The sequence below is a fragment of the Branchiostoma floridae genome, chromosome 15, assembly GCF_000003815.2.
Source record: "Branchiostoma floridae strain S238N-H82 chromosome 15, Bfl_VNyyK, whole genome shotgun sequence".
Classification (NCBI taxonomy): domain Eukaryota; kingdom Metazoa; phylum Chordata; class Leptocardii; order Amphioxiformes; family Branchiostomatidae; genus Branchiostoma; species Branchiostoma floridae.
Genome location: NC_049993.1, coordinates 2186990 through 2204588, shown reverse-complemented (window position 1 = coordinate 2204588; position 17599 = coordinate 2186990). Strand labels below are relative to the sequence as shown.

Below are 17599 nucleotides of genomic sequence, written 5' to 3'. Positions count from 1 at the left end.
GTCTTCCTTAGGATCGCGCATGAAGCCTTGTGGTAATTGGATATCGTTAAGCAGATGTGGCCCTCGTTAGATAATATTTCTGATTCTGTTTATAGTGGAATTGCAATCAAGCAACCTTCTTACACTGTTGAAGTACATTCAACCGACAACGCACCGGGATTCTATGTTGTTGTTGATGGACAAGAAATATCTTCATCTGATGTCTCTCTGGGAACAACTTTCAACGATGGACGGATCTTGCCAATGAATGGTAGGATATTTATATAATAATAAAAAATAGGGTTTCAATAAAAGCAACTACGCATGCGACGAGAAATGAATTGTGAGTAACATATGAACATTATCTATTCACGTCTACGTTTAGTTTGTGCCATATCATTCACCTTTCACGTATTAACCGCAATGTGAGTCACTGCACTTGACTTGCACTCTCAGACATCTTTCTAAGATCTTTTGACTGAATGTTCGCTGTAAACGATGTAGGTGGCGCTTTTGTTGTCAGAATACTGTCCCTAACGTGACTAAATTTGTATCCCCATCTCACCTGGACTCATCACTGGGGTTGACTTTCTTATTCAGATGATTTTCTTTATTCACTGAATACTTTTATTATTCTGACGCTGTCAAACAGGCGCTTTGTGCCGATGATTATGGATAAGGCCACGATACACGGCAACATTAAATGTCTTTTTCAGTTGCCTAGTAGTATGAAATGAATCGTCTAGTGTTGTTTTTGTGCCAATTTCAGACAAGGCTGGAAACCTGACAGGAGTCCTCGTCACGTGTCCGTCCGGAATCTCCATCTCCGTCAAATCGCACGACAACTCCCTCAGCTACGCTCTGGGCATACCGGCAGACATGGCGGGCAAGGTGCAAGGGATTCTGGGAAATGCAAATGGCGACCCCTCCGATGACTTCACCATTCCAGATGGGTCATTGACCGCGGTGTCAAATGTGAACTCTCCTGCTGAATCAGAATTGTTTCCTTTCGGACAGGCTTGTAAGTTTTCCCAACAGGATACATTCACGATTCAAAATATATATTATTGCTTTATATACGTTTTTACTTGTAAATAATGTGGAGGCAACATTAAAATCTGTTTACTTTAGATGGGTGTAAAAATGTGTTTGGCTTTGGTTGAAGAGGGTTCGAATTCGCCTTTACCATGCCCTAGAAACAATGGATATACCAAGAATGCAAAGTCACATGCAGCCTGAAAATATTAAGAGCCACATTAATCTTTCATACATTATTTTCTGTCTAAAATGTTTTCGTCTGTCATTTCTTTAGGGTCACTAAGGAACGTCAGTTCTAATGAAGGCGTCGACGTCTCCTCAATGACACTTTTCACACGGTATCCTGCCGGCACATCCGCTACTACCTACGGAGACGATAGTTTCGTCCCCAAGTTCTTTACCATCGATCTGGACTCCCTATTTGACGGGAACTTGGCCCTAAAAGACCAGGCCATTACAGCTTGCGGGGGAGAAGACAAAACTGCCTGTCTACATGATGTTGCCGTCACGGGCATCATCGACATTGGAGTTGCCACTGGACAAGAGTTGTTGACTTTTCAGGAAACAAACACTTTGATAGGTAATTATTGCTGTCTTCTTTTCCTCGTTGTTGTGATGTATGCCTTTCTCTGTTCTATTTTTTTCTGATTACAATGAAACTGTGTTGTATTTGGGAACAAGCAACAACTTGTCAACATATTTACAGTTAATTATGATACAGGGATAATCTATGGTCGTACTTGTTTGTTTATTTGTTTATTTATTTGCGCAACAAAATGATAATAAATACAGAAAAGAATAGAACATAAAACAGGTGCTGTGCCCTCCTCCTCTATACCAGATGTATGATGAATGAAATCATAAATAACTTGTATATAATATGAGAAAGTAGGTCTTTATGTTAAGAATACATGTCGAATCTCAAATAATAAAATCATACTGTTACCAAATAGAATCAATACTGTTTGCCCTTTTAAAAAAGGCTTTTGAAGACTTTGACATAACTTTGCAATGTTTCTTTCGCCGCTGCAGCTAATAACCCCCCTACGTTGACTGGACCGAGTGACATACGTCTACGTGTTGGGGAAACATTCACAACACTTCTACAAGCCGCCGATGAAGGACCAAGTGTTCAAATAACACTGAATGGTGTGGGTACCTTATCTCAGACCGGTAGTCTACAGGCAACGTTCGTGTGGATCCCGACTAGTACGGACAAAGCAACTATCAGTTGGATGGCCTCCGATCGTCTGAACGCAACTGTCGCCTTCGTTCCCCAAATTACGGTGAGCAAAAATTATTATGCTATGATAATAACTTTATTAGTCAAGAATTGTGCAGGGTACAAAGTATGGTATCCGCTGGTGCATAACTACAGTTTTAAAATGTTAATATAGTATGGTATTCATAGGGGATCCTATCAATAGTGTTGCCTCTCTACACTTCTTGTTTATTTGTTAACTAACTCGACAATTTCTGGCATGTATATGCAAAGATCATTGGCATTTTGCATTGATGTAGGTAGAGGATATTGAAGAAATCCTAGAGTAAACTGTTGGAGTTTACAACTGATAGAGATAAAAAAAGAATTGGTTAACCTAAATTGGGGTTGTATTTCGAGACTGTCTCTTGTCAAAATGAACGATTCGGATGATCGTTGCGGAGCAGTTACGAAACTCAATCAATCACAAACAAAAATGTGTGGTTAACAAAACTATCAATTTTCACAGGTTTGCGGCTGCGTAAATGGAGGAACGTGCGATTACGACAACGTTGTTGACCGAGACGAAGGTTTCGCCCCTGCTGCATGTTTGTGTCCAAGCGGTTGGGGAGGCCCACTTTGTGAGGTGGACATGGACGGGTGTGATGGAAACCCTTGTTTTCAAGGTAATGGACACGTCCTATTCTTCAGACAACCAGAATTTTAAGATAGGAAAGGAAACCCAAGTAATCAAAAATGACATATATGTACATGAGTGCCAAGCAGTTCAAACTTTGTGTTCTTGAATCAAGAGGGCATTTGAGTTACGTATAAAAAATGTAGTAACTAATATTTTGCATGACAACTTTAACGTCATGTACGTCCTGCGTCATTGTGTAAGTCTCTAAGAAACGCCAACACGCCAATATTCTTTGGACACAACCAGGGATTTTGTTCAACCGACAATTTGATGACTGTCTGTCACCCTCCTATTCTCAGGGTAATTCTGACTGGTTTACTTTACACTGCAACATAGGTGTCGCTGCTTATCGATGCAGTCCCAAACACAAATTACATATAAATACGTCGTAGCCGTAGCCCGTTTACCGCTCAACACGGTAACTGGATGGAGGATTTGAAATGTTACTCTGACACGAAATTGCTCTAATAAAACAAAAACTAATGTCTCTTCTCATGTATGTAGGTGTCACCTGTACGGACCAGCCGGCACCTCTAGCGGCCGGGCAGAAGGGTTACACGTGCGGCCCGTGTGTGAATGGCCTGGCCGGGGACGGCGAGCAATGTGCAGGTCCGTTACTCCTGCATTTTTTTCACGTATATTACATGTTTTCAAAAACAAATTTCCTTATTGTTGAAGAGATTCATTAGTCACTTATGTACACAGTTGATAGAATTTTTATCAAGCAGTGACTACTTTTTAAAGGTAAACACACGTACCTCCAAATTTTCGATGGCTATTAGTCCATCTTGTTCACGGAGTGACCTAGTTCTCGCGAGAGTCGTGAAAACTAGATCGAGACCTATTACCACCGTTCTCATGAATTTCTTTTTTTTTGCAATGGTATGTGTTTTTTTAGACTAAGATTGGTTGAATATTAAAAGGAGATATGAGATCTTTATCTTTCATCTTTAGATAATTTTGACTCATAGATATAGGTAGTTTATTTTTTACCAACAATGCTTGACAACATACTTATTTTTTTTTCAAACTACACAGATGTGAACGAATGTCTGTTGGATGTTAACGACACTGCGGCACACCAGTGCGTGAATGCTGAGTGTGTCAACACCGCAGGCTCCTACACCTGTGTGTGTCTCCAAGGCTTCCACAAGGAGGGCGACTCCCACGTGTGTTGGGACATCGATGAGTGTCGTCAGCCCACCCAGAATGACTGTGACGATCGCCATGGCTACTGCACCAACACGGAGGGCAGTTATACATGTGGCTGCCACCCTGGATATCAGCTTCAAAGTGATGGGAAAACCTGTGCAGGTAGGTTTAGCCTGTACATCTTATTCGAAGAAAAATGTTCTAATGTGAGCACCGTTGAAAGAACCATTCGCTTTCATACCTTTAATTTACTGCTTTTTATGTTTTTGTCTTGAGATAATTCTTACTTAGTAACTTATACTTTAGCCAAACTTGCAGGGCTGACATCAATGTAAATGTTACCATCGTCAATATTGAGTCATAGGAGTCCAAAAACTCTAGAATGAACTGTAACTCTCGTTGAAGATTCATCAGTTACGTATGTACACTGTTAATAGAATATTTTCATCAAGCAGCGACTACTTTTTTAAAGGTAAACACGCGTAACTCCAAATTTTTAATGACTATCAGCCCATCCTGTTCACGGAGTGACCTATTTCTCGCGAGAGTTGTGAGAACTAGGTCGGGACATGCTTGGACCCTCACCCCGCTGTAACACTTGTATTGATGTATCTCCTGTAACTGTAACACTTGTATTGTTGTCTTGTTTTAGACATAGATGAATGCCTTGACAACAATGGTGGGTGCGACCGTGAGTGCATCAATATGGATGGGTTCTACGAGTGCGCATGTGGAACTGCTTACTATCTCCACTCGGATGGACAAACATGCCTAGGTATGACGTCAACGCTTCATCTGTTTTCTCTTGTTTTCGGTAATCATACGGTGTTAAACGCCTTAACAGTGATCACAAATTGTAATTGTATGATAAGTCTAATAAGATATTATACAACGTTTAACATTTAAGGAGAACACTTTTTCTGGTCTCTACTGTGGGAGAGTATCCTTCTTTGTAGATTTTCTCAGAATTTTAAAGATAAACTGGGAATCCTCTCGACTATTCACATCATAAAACACAACAATTGAACTGTCATTTTTGTTTCATCTCAGAACTCGACGAATGTGACACCGGAAGTAAGTGCGAACAAATCTGCGACGACCGAGTGGGCTATTACGAGTGTCGTTGTCACCCCCTGTTTAATCTCGCTCCAAACGGCAGAACCTGCTTTGGTGAGTGGCTGACTAAAATTAGTTCCAAAAATAGTTTCATCATGTTGGTAGAAATAGAATATAGGAGAATTCTTGTACACAACCAGGTTGTACTTAATACTTGCTTACGTTTTGGTGTCTATCAGACACCTTCGTCAGAGCTTCTGACTGGAGTTCTGCTTCTCGACGCTATATGTAGCCGATGTAGGTGGCACTTTTTGTGGCGAGAACACTATCCCAAAGTTTGTATCCCCTCTCGTCCCGGTTAAAGAATACAATTAGCGTTTATGTCTACTTTGTCAACAAGCTTCTTTACGAGAAAAATATTTACCTTTGGCCAAAAAATGATGCTTTCGTTATGGAATATAAGTTGTAGAGAGATTAAAAATATGAGGAAGTGCTCAGGGAATGCTGTAGCAAACTTTAGATTCTTTGTCTTTTTATGTTGTTCTTTGGTGTTGGCAATTTTATTTTGGGGAAATCGATGCGTGCTCGGATGTCATCTCAAAATCCATTCAACATTGTGCTCAATGATTTTGTAATGTCAAATTTTCATGTAATAAATCAAATCAAATCACATGATTTTACAGCTAACGCCACGTGTGGGGAAGGAAACAAATGTCATCCACAACCTATCGGAGCATGCGCAGTGAACACTACCGGGGCAGAGAATTGCTTCTGTGACCAAGGATACAGGCTGCAGCCGGACAATTCGTGTGTTGGTGAGTTTGAGAAATTAATCATACACCATTAGAATTGTTGAAAATGCGACTAAAATATGTACCTATTCCAAATACCTGGAGAAGCCTAAAGCAAGAAAGTAAGTGGGGTGGACTCTTTCTGAGTAGGAACGAGGGTGTCTATTCTTATGTCTGGGAGTCCAGTGTACCAAGTAAGCAAAACTTTCTACCATACACCCAAGGTCTTCTTCATGTATTAGTCCGAGTGATAACTAAACGAGTAAAAGAGTGCGGAGACCCAAAATACGGAGGGTCTAATAACTTGTGTCTACAGCGGTTAGAAATACCCTTTTAAAAGGGCAGCTGTTTCAAGGCCTAAAGTAGTAAAATGTTGCATGTAAATGAAGGACCCTTTTCATGGGCGCAATGTCTGTAGCACCGCAAGTTTTGAACCAAGGACCTCTTGTTTATGGGCCATATACCAAGCAGTTCAGTCACTTGTTCCAAGAAAATGCTGTTTTTTTTTTCTCTTATAGATATTGATGAATAAATTCTGTTACTTTTTCTCATAGATATTGATGAATGTGCCGAAGGGACTCACAAATGTGACGCGAACGCCAAAGAATGTCGCAACACTCCCGGAAGTTACGACTGCATCTGCAAAGTGGGGTATAGCTTGTCGACAGCACACGGCAGACGGCAGTGTTACAACATTCACGAGTGTGACGTCAACAACGGTAACTGCAGCCAAATGTGTGTAGACACGGAGGGGTCGTTCTACTGCAGATGTCTAATGGGATACTACCTGGCCGCAGACGGAAAGACGTGTATAAGTAAGATATTGTCTTTAATAGCATTGCCGTGAATAATATCATCAGGCTGACAAGTCACTGGATAACAAAACTATTTGTACACAGTTAAGCAACTATATTAAATGTTATATTTTCAGAGGTTTCATTGACCGTATGTCAGCTTTCTTTATGTATATACAACGCTCCTGTGCGTTGGATACCGCATTGTAAACACCGCATTATATATATGTAAATCCTTTATGTTCGGGACCACATCTGACAGCAGAGACACTTATGCTTAATTAAATGTTAACGACCTAGAGTTTCCAAACATTGATGGTTGTATCATCTTCTTTGACTTTGGCAATTTTCGGCTGCTTAGTACGATTTACATAATGATATTTGTTCGCAAAAGGATTAAAATTGACGCACGTGTCGACGTCATCCAAATGATAGAATCAACATGGCTTGAAATTTAAAAAAAAAGTCCTGTGAACGATCATTATCTACACATGGGGTCTATTTGAGCAAGCGTAGACATTATATGTGCCACAGCGGTCTAGAATATAATGATTTATTTGCAAATCCATGCCCGTAGGCTAATTACAGACACGAGTACAGACAATAAAAAAGGAACACGTATCTATTTTGTACAGCTATCTATATGCATGCTTCTACATTCTATACTTGGAGGTTTTATAATGAAATGCTACTCTTCTGTTGTTTTAGATATTGACGAGTGTGCCTCCAACGTTACCAATGACTGCAGTACCAATGCCGTCTGCCAGGACGAAGATGGAGGCTACCGCTGTACATGTAACCCTGGTTACGAGGGGGATGGCTCGCTCTGCGGAGGTCTGTTGAAAACATTTGAAAATCTACTCAATAATCAATAGAACTGAAGTAAATGATACTGACGTAGAATTTTTATGATATTAATGAGTTTAATTGTAGGATTTTGTGGTACAAAGTTTACGACGTTACATGCCAGTGCCATGCCATGTTAATGACATTTCTTTCTGAATACGGTGCCATAGAGCAATGCAAATTTTAATAAACATCTAATGCACCACCGAGTGAGAGAAGCAAACACAAGCAAACGGGTTGTTTTTACATAGGTACATTATTAACACAGCCAGAGAACAAGCTGTTAAGATTTAACTGAAGTTATATCAATTTAGTGATTAAGCCTTTCAAAAAGTGGTCAATATGGAGTAATTATGACCAGTGATCATGTGATCATGACAAAAGGTGGCTTTTTCATTTGTCTAATAGTATGTTACATCACTCGTAAGTAATTGATAGCAAGATCTTATGGATTTTGTTTAGTATCAATTTTCTTCCAACAGTGACTGTTTTAAAGGTAGAATACGTACCTCCAAATTTTCGATGTCTGACAGCACATCTTAGTCACAGAGAATGGCATAGTCTCGATCTCACGAGAGAACACGAGACAAGGCCAGGCCATTCTGCGTGACCAAGATGTGCTGTCGGACGTCGAAAATTTAGAGGTACGTATTCTACCTGTAAGAAAGTCACTGTTGGAAGAAAATTGATAGTAAAGGAAATCCGTAATATCTTGCTATCATTTACCTAATACTGATTTTACATACTATAAGACAAATGAAAAAGCTACCTTTTGTCATGATCACTGGTCATAATTACTTCATAATTACTCCATACTGACCACTCGTACGTACTCTACCTCTAAAACAGACACTGTGACTGATGAACCACTTCAACGATTACGAATTTTGTTTTCAGATATCAACGAATGTGTACGAAATGGTGAAAACGGACAAGGTGGTTGTAAAGTCGGCTGTCAGAATGTGCTCGGATCGTACGTTTGTGTATGTGGCAAAGGATACGTCTTGGCCAATGACAGTGTTTCGTGCGAAGGTAAGCTGCATTTTCAAAAGTTGATCCACAAAGATATGAATTGTTGAAAACAAACTACGTTGATATTGAATCTCAGTAACTCAACAGGACATGTTATATATACATGTACTTTTGAGATATAAAATTTTAGAAAGAAAAATGATTATCATTTACGTTTTTTTCGAGTATCTTATCATTAGTAAATCATCCCAGAGCATAGAACGCTTCAGTATATCAGTTTTGTTGTTATACATTGTGTCTTTGGATTCCCTTTTTTTCTTTTAGTACAATGGTGTTTATTTTAATACAATGGCCTTTATGCAACTGCAAAAGGACTTTGCTTTCCGTGGTTTCCAGACATTTGCGTTTTGCGCATCTGTAGCTAGTTGAATCCAGTGTCAGAAAAGGCAATGGCAGAAAGTGATTGTCAAGTTTGTCTCACTTCCATGAACAAAAGGCAGACTTGCTGAAGAGACAGGAAATTCAGTTCAGAGTTGAACGGTGAAAGAGCTTGTTTCCATGTAAACTAGTGCCATAATATTTACAATGGATTCTTTTGTCTTTCAGATCAAGACGAGTGCTTGGAGTTCCCATGTGATCACGACTGTACAAACAGTATTGGGTCCTACACCTGTTCATGTAATAACGGATACAACCTGGACAAAGACGGACACACCTGCGTAAACACAGGTAAGATTTCTTTACTTCAAAACAAACTGGCGAAGAAAATATGACCCAATACAATTACATTTGAGTTGATTGAGGTTATAATCTTTTGAGGTCACTATTAATTTCACAATTGAAATGCTATTAACTGTATCACAGACCCATATTTTATCAGTGTTGCATGAAACAAAAAGAACGAATAATAGGAAACAAGACTACAGCATGTCCAGGTCAAAAGATAAAAAACTTTAAGTTCTGCTGCAGTACCAAGGTACCTGCATATCAAATATCATTACAATCCATTCAGAGGTTTTAAAGTTATGGTGACCACAAATATCTTGAAACACAGATCTAGACACACAGACATACACACAGACAGACACACCCAAAAATACACCTCCATTTTTTGGAGGCAAAACATCCTATAACCAGGTGGCTACAGGTGGATGTCATGCTGGTGTCAGTGATAGAATTTAATGTCATTCCTCGCTCTTTTCAACAGAACCTGCTTGTAACCATGGATGTCACGAACACGGGGAGCTGGTGTATAACGGCACACATGAGTACTGTCAGTGCAAACGTGGCTGGAAGGGAGACGGCAAGACCACGTGCAAAACAGGTTAGTGTCTTCTATTAAAAAGCAGTGTTGTGTTTAGTATCATGTTGTGCTATTTGTTGTTATTTGCCTTCACTTAACCTTGTAAAGCGAAGCTGTTTAGTTTTCTTTCGCACCGAGAAGTACGTGGTATACTATGTGCTTTACACATACGTTATATACACACTATATAATGTTATGTTGTGCTGTACGCTGCAGTAACGTTTTGTGTAACGTTCTGTTCTGTTATGTTGTACATTGTAGTGATGTACTATGTAACATTATGCTCTGTTATATTGTAAAGTGTAGAGATGTACTACGTAACATTATCTCTTGTTATGTTGCACACTGTAGTGATGCACTATGTGTTTCGTTGTACTGTACACTGCTGCGATGTACTGTATGATATAGATGTTATGTTATGCTTTGCACTGCTGTGCTTTACTTGGTCGTGCTTTATTGTGTTTACTATATGCTCTGTATACGTAAGTGATGTCTTAATGCACTGACATTTAGTATTTGTTCTGGGCTTTGATCATGGCGATCAAGTGACTTCTTGATTGTTTATAATAACACAAACTATTCTGTTCTGTTCCAGACTCCGCCGCGTTCTCCAATACCTTACAGCTTCACGACCTTGTCTACAATGCCAAGCTAGCCGACTGCAAGACGACAGAGTACCAAAATATGAAGGAGCTGATAGAATTCACAGTAAGTTGCACAATGTCTCCCCCACTTTGTACACCAACCGTAAAGTTGCTGTTTGTGATCGTTTTTTTTACGTTTTATTCATCTTTGAATCGCGGCGCCATTTCGGTGGCTCGCTCTCATCATTGTTCATAGTTCTGAAGGTTCATAGTACCATGAGAACGAGATCTAAAACCCAAAAGCGAGTGGTATTTCGAATTTTTATGACCTGGGTTTAAAGCCCTCTGATTGGTCAATTGTTCTGAAAATAAATAAACTTAAAGCTTCAAATGACACTGGCATCGGGTTAAGCAAAGCTTGTGGTTACAGCAAGCCTTTAGGTTCTTTCAATCTAAACTTTATCAAAGGAAGGCTTTTTTGCCTCTCGGGTGAAAGCATTTGTCAATATATATCATTGCCAAATACCTTTACATATTTATATTCATAAACGAAGTAGTGATAGATTTTAACAATGCAAAATGTAGTAGGTATAAAAGCGCCAGGATTGGTGTATGTGTAACCTATGTTAACGTGTCTGTTCAAGATACAAAACGTAAAACCTATAGTTAATAGAGTTTTTCATAAAAACTGGCCGTGTCAGTGTCGGAGTTTGCTTACCTTTGATAACAGTCACTAATTGATGAAAAATTCTATTAACTGTAAACATACGTGACTAATGAATCTCTTCGACGGTAAAACCTATATCAGTAAATAAACAAAGTCTTCACAATGTGCATTCCCCTATTTTCCCAACCTCCTTCAACCTTTCGTCTTTGTTACAGTTGACCCGTTTGTTTGAGACGCACGTCAACCGGACCATCCGGTCAGCGTTCATGGCCGCGTCCGTGTCGGACCTGAGAAACGGCAGTGTTGTGGCCAACACCATGCTGACCACTGTCCCCTCCGTACATCTGACCAAGGCTGATATCACACAGGCCTTCATACAGGGGGCCGGAAACACGTCTGTTGATCTACTCGGCATGAACGTGTCCTTCGTCTCAACCAGAGGTAATTTATAAAAATGTTTTTTTTTTACCCATGTCCTCGTTCTAATTGCGAAGATAAAAATTAGAAAACAGCACCGAAAATGTTCTTGTTTTTTCATATTTTTTTCACGTTGTTTCTTCTTTAATTGAATCATGCAAAAATTCACTTGTGTAATTTTGGTAGAAATGTGTTTTTTTGGAGGTCAGCTAGCTTTTGAAAGCTTGGAAATTATATTTTAACTTTTTTATACCGCTTGTCTCTTTCATTCTTATAATAAGGGCAGTTAGAAATAAGATACATTTTTCTACAGCTTACATTGCACTGTATTTCTTTTTTCTCCTGTTAACAACAAAGTTCTTTATAAATCATTCGTTTATCGAGATTCAAAATCAATGAAAAAACTAAGTTACCTTCCATATTTCAGCGTACTGCTACAGGGGATACTGCTTAAACGGAGGATCATGTTCTATAGAAAATGGTGCCAAGAAATGCAGGTAACTAGTTTGCTCATTACACAGCTGCTTTATATGATCTATATTTTATTTTAAAACGGATAAAAATTAATGCACGCGCAGATGCTATCCATATAAAAGAGTGAACATGGCCGAAATTTGACACGCTGACTTTTATATAAGCATTTTGTGAGAATTTAAATGATTTTTTTACCTTTCATTTTAAATAATCCTAATGTTTACATCGTTGTTTGTATGTTTCAGCTGTCCATTTCAGTACACAGGACAGAGATGTGAGACATACCTGCCTGGAGGTAAGAAAACTGAATTTCATAAAAATGATAAAAATATCTATGCCTCTATAAAAGACTTCAAAAGTCTTCCAACACAAATAAGTTGGCGACACAGAATTTTCGACCTTATGGCTGCATACGTTTCCATTCAAGTTTTGCTGAATAGATACAAATTAGTTGCAATGCATAAGATCGATCCACTGCGAATTTCAGAACGGCATTCGGATTTCATGAGTGGGTGAAGGTCGATATCGACTTCTGTCCTCGGTGTCAATGACGGTTGACTGGCCGTAATGTTAATAAATCATTTACTTCCATCGTCAAATAATCGTGCTCAAAGTTAAAACATGTTGACTTTGTTGATGAAAAATGTGAATTGCTGACTCCTGTTTTCATGTAACTTTCTGGAACAACGGAGTATTCAGTTTTGTTGAGTCCACTATATCTGTGTTGTATCTTCATAAATATTAGAAACTTTTCATAATTTCATCATATAAAAATCCCATGTCTTTAAAAATCCCATGTTGTTTTGAGCAACCGAAAACACAACCGATCATATCATTTTTAAACTTTATTGTGTCAATATGCTTGTACATGGCATGACGTCATATTTCCACCATGTATCTATTTTCGATTAGTGATGGAGTACAAATAACTTTATTGTTTTATTACCTTGATTTTAGTTGTAACCGGCGCCACTGCTACGTTTGCTGTGATATTTCTCATCATGATCGCCCTCATTCTCATTATGAAAAGGCGAACCCTTCAATCTAAGGCTAGACGATACAAGTAAGTATGAACAATATAAAAATGATTATCTTACAATTTTAAGACGTTTTTGATATCCGTGCACAAAATAAAGCAACATAAACAACAACAATAAAGTGCTTACCAACAATATCTCGATCAATCCTCTGTTCCTTATCAAGTTGAAATGACCCAAATTTAAGTCACACATCCGGAACGGAAGTGTGACATCATCAAACGGTCAAAGGTGCTTGGCAATCGGTATCGGCCCCCGTCTAGGTTGAGGGAAGATTGATTGGCTCTGATGTAAAAAAAAAATTAAACTTTCTCTATAAGGTTGCGTCTTAACGTTAAGAAAATTTCCTGTTAAATATTTATGATTTCATAGATTGAGTTAGCCTGTACGTCATTTTGACATGGATTTTGGTTCAGACACTTCTCAATATGCAATTATGTGTTCTTTTAATATCAATGACGAAAAACATGGTCACAGCTCATCTAAAACGTAATATCATTTGTTTTCATTCAGACCATCGTTTTTCAAGTCCAGTCATCGCTGGGTGTCAAGTCCATGGTCAAAAACTGATGTTCACCGAGAACACCTATATGATACCCGGGTGACCCGGTTCTTGCCGGGAATACAGAGGACACCCCTTTCAGAGAACAGCTCTAGGAGACCATCGTCTTTCTTCGGCACGGTGAAGGACTTGGAGACTTACCAAAAGATCTTCGATACTGACGTTCGCGTAAGTATACCTCAATGATCTTTGGGGAGGGTTATTTGAGTAATTAGTGCATCCCATTCATTTTTCGTGTGCTTGCATGTTTTGCGAGTTGCGCATCTGCAAATTTGGCAGTTTGAAATGGTGTAATGGGATGTCTGGTGAATTTGATATTTGGTTTGGCTCTTCTCCAAAGTTGTAGACATGCAGAAAAATCGATTTATGACAACACCCATACAGTTATTGATGGACTCATTTTTCACAATTGCAATTCTAAACTACAAATGTCAACCAATCTTTGTATATATAATAACTTACATTTGTGACTGCATCTCTAAGCAGTGATGCGTATTGTTGCGATACAATGTGATCCAGTCAGAATTGCCCTGAGGAATGTGACAGACGGTCACCGAAACATTGGTCGAATTAACACTATCTTGTGTATGAAGAATACTTATTATTTATAGTAACTTACTGCTTGATGAAACTGTTAACGGATATATTTTACCCGACACAGTACCGACTTCCACGGCCAATCATCGACCCATACGCTCTACGGCTTTTCCAAGATGGCTCACCTGATACCATATTTGGGCATGATGGACAGATGGATTCAGCCTTAGCGAGGAGGAGGAGTAGCCCGGATGTTGACGACACTGTAAGCTACGGTTCGGCCAACGCGAAAGTAAGTGATTTGATCTGGGCTTTGCTTTTTGAACCATTTCATAAGTCGGTGCTGGAATTCCCTATCATGTCTAATGATTTAGTTTCGCAGTTACCGAGAGAAGCTTATGGGTATAACGATAAACAGGCTAAAACAATTAAAATATGTTAACCTTTTAGAAATATGTCCCTAGGTAAACTATCTAACGCTAGTTCACATCTGTCCATGGGGTAACTTATAACTGTTGCTCAAAAAACAGGGTATTGAGGGTATCAAGTCAACGGAACATAGTTTCAAAAATGAATATTTTCGACAATTCGGATTTTGAATCTATCGTACATCGACTAGACATCCCTTCCCTAAATACCCAGATCTTTTTACTTCCGATATAGGTTACCCCCGGTTAAATGTGAACAAGTGTTACTGTAAACTAAATCATATTGTTTTCAAATCATGGCATAACCAACAGGCATACACATGGACAATATTTTTTTGACAGAACAACAGTACAGAGACTATCGTAAGGTCTATTACAACTACATACAGTACATATAAACACAAAAGTGTAATACACATGTATTGCCTTCATCTTTTTTGTATGTTTGTTGCTTGGTGCAAAGGCCCTACGTCGTATTCAAAATACATGATTTATAAGGAGATGTCATTGAGTAAAATAAAAGGTGAAATGATTGGTGTTTAACAATGTCTTTCGATTCCAGTAAGTTGTTTTTGAGTTCGCATTTTAACCGGTCCCTTTCCATTTTCCCCAGATACAGTTCCGAACTGCACGTCCAGCGATCAACACCAATGCTGTGTTGCCTATTGAAAGAGGCCCGTCTGATACCATATCTGGAGGGGACGGATGGGTCAGAAGTGATGACGTCATGACGAGGCGATGTAACCCGGATGTGGATGACGTAGACACCGACAGCAGTGTCCTCATGACCGACAGTGACGGACTCTTCGCCGCTCCACAACGCCTCCTGGCGACATCCGGCGGATACAACAGGGAACTGCAGTCCATCAGTAGACGTCCAAGCGACCTTTCCGCCGAGTCGCAGACTCTTCGAATGCAGTTCATTCCTGAAGACACAACAACAGACACAAGCAGTTACGACACGGATGCTTCTACCGTTACTGACACCGACACCGACACTACCGACTCGACCCTGACTAGGACCGATTCCACCGCATCTGTGGAGACTGTCGTCCCAGCCAGGCCTCCATTACAACTCGTGCTCTCACTAAACAAACGGTACAGGAAGGAAAGTAACGTCCGATACAACCAATTCTAGGCATTACGAAAAAAGCTGCTAGATGGATGCGTTAGTCTCGCCTTTGTGTACCACTCATTAGAAGTTATCTAAAGAAAGTTTTCGAAAATTCAAATGCACAAAATTGTGGAACTAATTTCTTCTCAGCTTGTGCCCTGAATATGGTTTAAACCTAATGAAATTTTAAAGGAACTGTTTCGATATGGATAAGTCTTTATATGGCCTCCGATGTTCAATATTGACCATCATGGTAAATACTAGCTATCTTCTTTATAACCGTATAGAATCACCAAGGCTAAACGGTATTTGAAAACGACATTATCTTTGTCATTTCAGTTGCATTGACTCAGTTCTATTGCAACTTTCTTTCCTGTATCTCTATTGTTCTTATGTACAAACCTCTCTTGATTTTAGCTGCCCAGAGGCTCGCTACATGTCTATTCATCATTTTAATAGGTTAAGTACAGCACAAATCAGAGAAATTGTTACTGTATGATTCTGAAAACTTTACGGAGCTCCGATTACGAAACAATCGTATAGTCAATGTTATAAATAATTGTAGACCATTGTCGCACAGCTTAGCAGTGACTTTTTTTGCACAGACTGCAAAAAATCATCGCATTGTACTGATGTTTTCTCATAAAGTGTGGTAAATATGAACAATATTTAACAAAAAGATAAGAAATATAGATTAAACATGTTTAGGTATGTGAAATGACAAGGAAAAACATTCTTAACACAGACAAAATTTTCTTAGCTATTAAAACTATAAGATGTAATATCTATTGCTAATAGCATTGTATATAATAATATTATATGCAACATATGTCAATGACCGTGTACAACTATTTAAAACAATGAGGTATAATTTGAAGATTATATATGTTTATGATAGTCTATGTACTATAGAGGATGAATGATGATGATGTTGATTGTAGTACTCTACTTTGTACATAATGAGAAAATCCCAGTAAAGCTTAAGATATTATAAATATATTTTGAAATTATAAAGGAATTACATTAAACTGTATGCATGAAACAAATTTGTAATAAAGGAAAAAAATATAATCCATTTCGGAGTCATTGTGTTGTTTATAGCGTTCTGAGAATACGATTTTAAGACATTGCCCACAATGAACGTTAGACTAGGTAATAAGATACACTAAAAAGTAATTGCTCATAAGATTTAGTACCGTTTTATAGTACTGTTCCATTTCGTAAATCTTTTTATCGTACATCTGCCGTTGTCAGCAGGAAAATCTACCATGTCTTGTATGTGGTCTGCACGCCACGCCTGTCCGTGAGCGGTTACGTGCTATCGTTCGTTGCGCAAGTAGTAAGTGAGTTGTACGTACGATCTCTGTGCGATTTCCACGTTACCGTACTTACACGTGTTGCTTGCGTACAGTTTCCTTACTTACAAATCCGAAAAAATCCCCATAAAGACCCCCCTCTCACGGCTCGAGTTATGTTTGGCCCAATTAGACGACGATTGTTTTAGAATAAGTGGATGTTCCTCTCTATAGCAGCATTAAAACCATACACCAGACCTACTGACTATGAAGACTAAAATTTACAGTGATATAAATGTTTCTTTCATTGGTTCAGGTAACCCCCTATCACACCCTCTTAACTTTAATGGAGATCGGTTTCAATTTTTTGCCTGAAACTTTAGTACCCGTGCTATCTGGAAATGCAAAACTTATGTTCGTACCTTTATCATACTTATCAGGATAGCCATCGGAATTTCAGTATATTTCAGCCATAAATTGTTGGATTTTCGAGGGCCTCTTAAGGGAGTTCCAGAACGCCAGAACGCAAAATAGCTAGTGAGTTTTTATACTATGTGGCTGTTCATAGTTCCACATATCTATCACACATAAAAATTTTGAGTCGATTTGATTGACCCCCATCTTAAGTCCTCTGCCTGGTTTTCTCGGGCAA

The 17599-nt window shown here is 38.9% G+C and overlaps 2 protein-coding genes across 2 annotated transcripts in view; both read left to right on the top strand.

Moving 5' to 3' along the window:
- The window catches only part of LOC118432152, a 24474-nt gene extending 12939 nt beyond the window's left edge, over nt 1–11535 (top strand). Inside the window, exons 19-35 of the mRNA XM_035843681.1 lie at nt 96–250; nt 749–1000; nt 1292–1597; nt 2050–2303; nt 2748–2904; nt 3423–3527; nt 3957–4232; nt 4723–4845; nt 5121–5240; nt 5810–5941; nt 6472–6732; nt 7420–7545; nt 8455–8589; nt 9136–9258; nt 9737–9853; nt 10428–10540; nt 11299–11535. Coding sequence (XP_035699574.1) covers nt 96–250; nt 749–1000; nt 1292–1597; nt 2050–2303; nt 2748–2904; nt 3423–3527; nt 3957–4232; nt 4723–4845; nt 5121–5240; nt 5810–5941; nt 6472–6732; nt 7420–7545; nt 8455–8589; nt 9136–9258; nt 9737–9853; nt 10428–10540; nt 11299–11535 — 2992 coding nt within the window. The remainder of the gene's footprint in view (nt 1–95; nt 251–748; nt 1001–1291; nt 1598–2049; nt 2304–2747; nt 2905–3422; nt 3528–3956; nt 4233–4722; nt 4846–5120; nt 5241–5809; nt 5942–6471; nt 6733–7419; nt 7546–8454; nt 8590–9135; nt 9259–9736; nt 9854–10427; nt 10541–11298) is intronic.
- Nucleotides 11536–12936: 1401 nt separating this feature from the next.
- Nucleotides 12937–15714, top strand: LOC118432323. The gene is made up of 4 exons (XM_035843869.1): nt 12937–13037; nt 13525–13741; nt 14235–14402; nt 15152–15714. Exons 1-4 carry the CDS (start codon nt 12976–12978, stop codon nt 15674–15676), a joined length of 972 nt encoding a protein of 323 aa, XP_035699762.1. The 5' UTR covers nt 12937–12975; the 3' UTR covers nt 15677–15714.
- Nucleotides 15715–17599: the final 1885 nt, after the last annotated feature.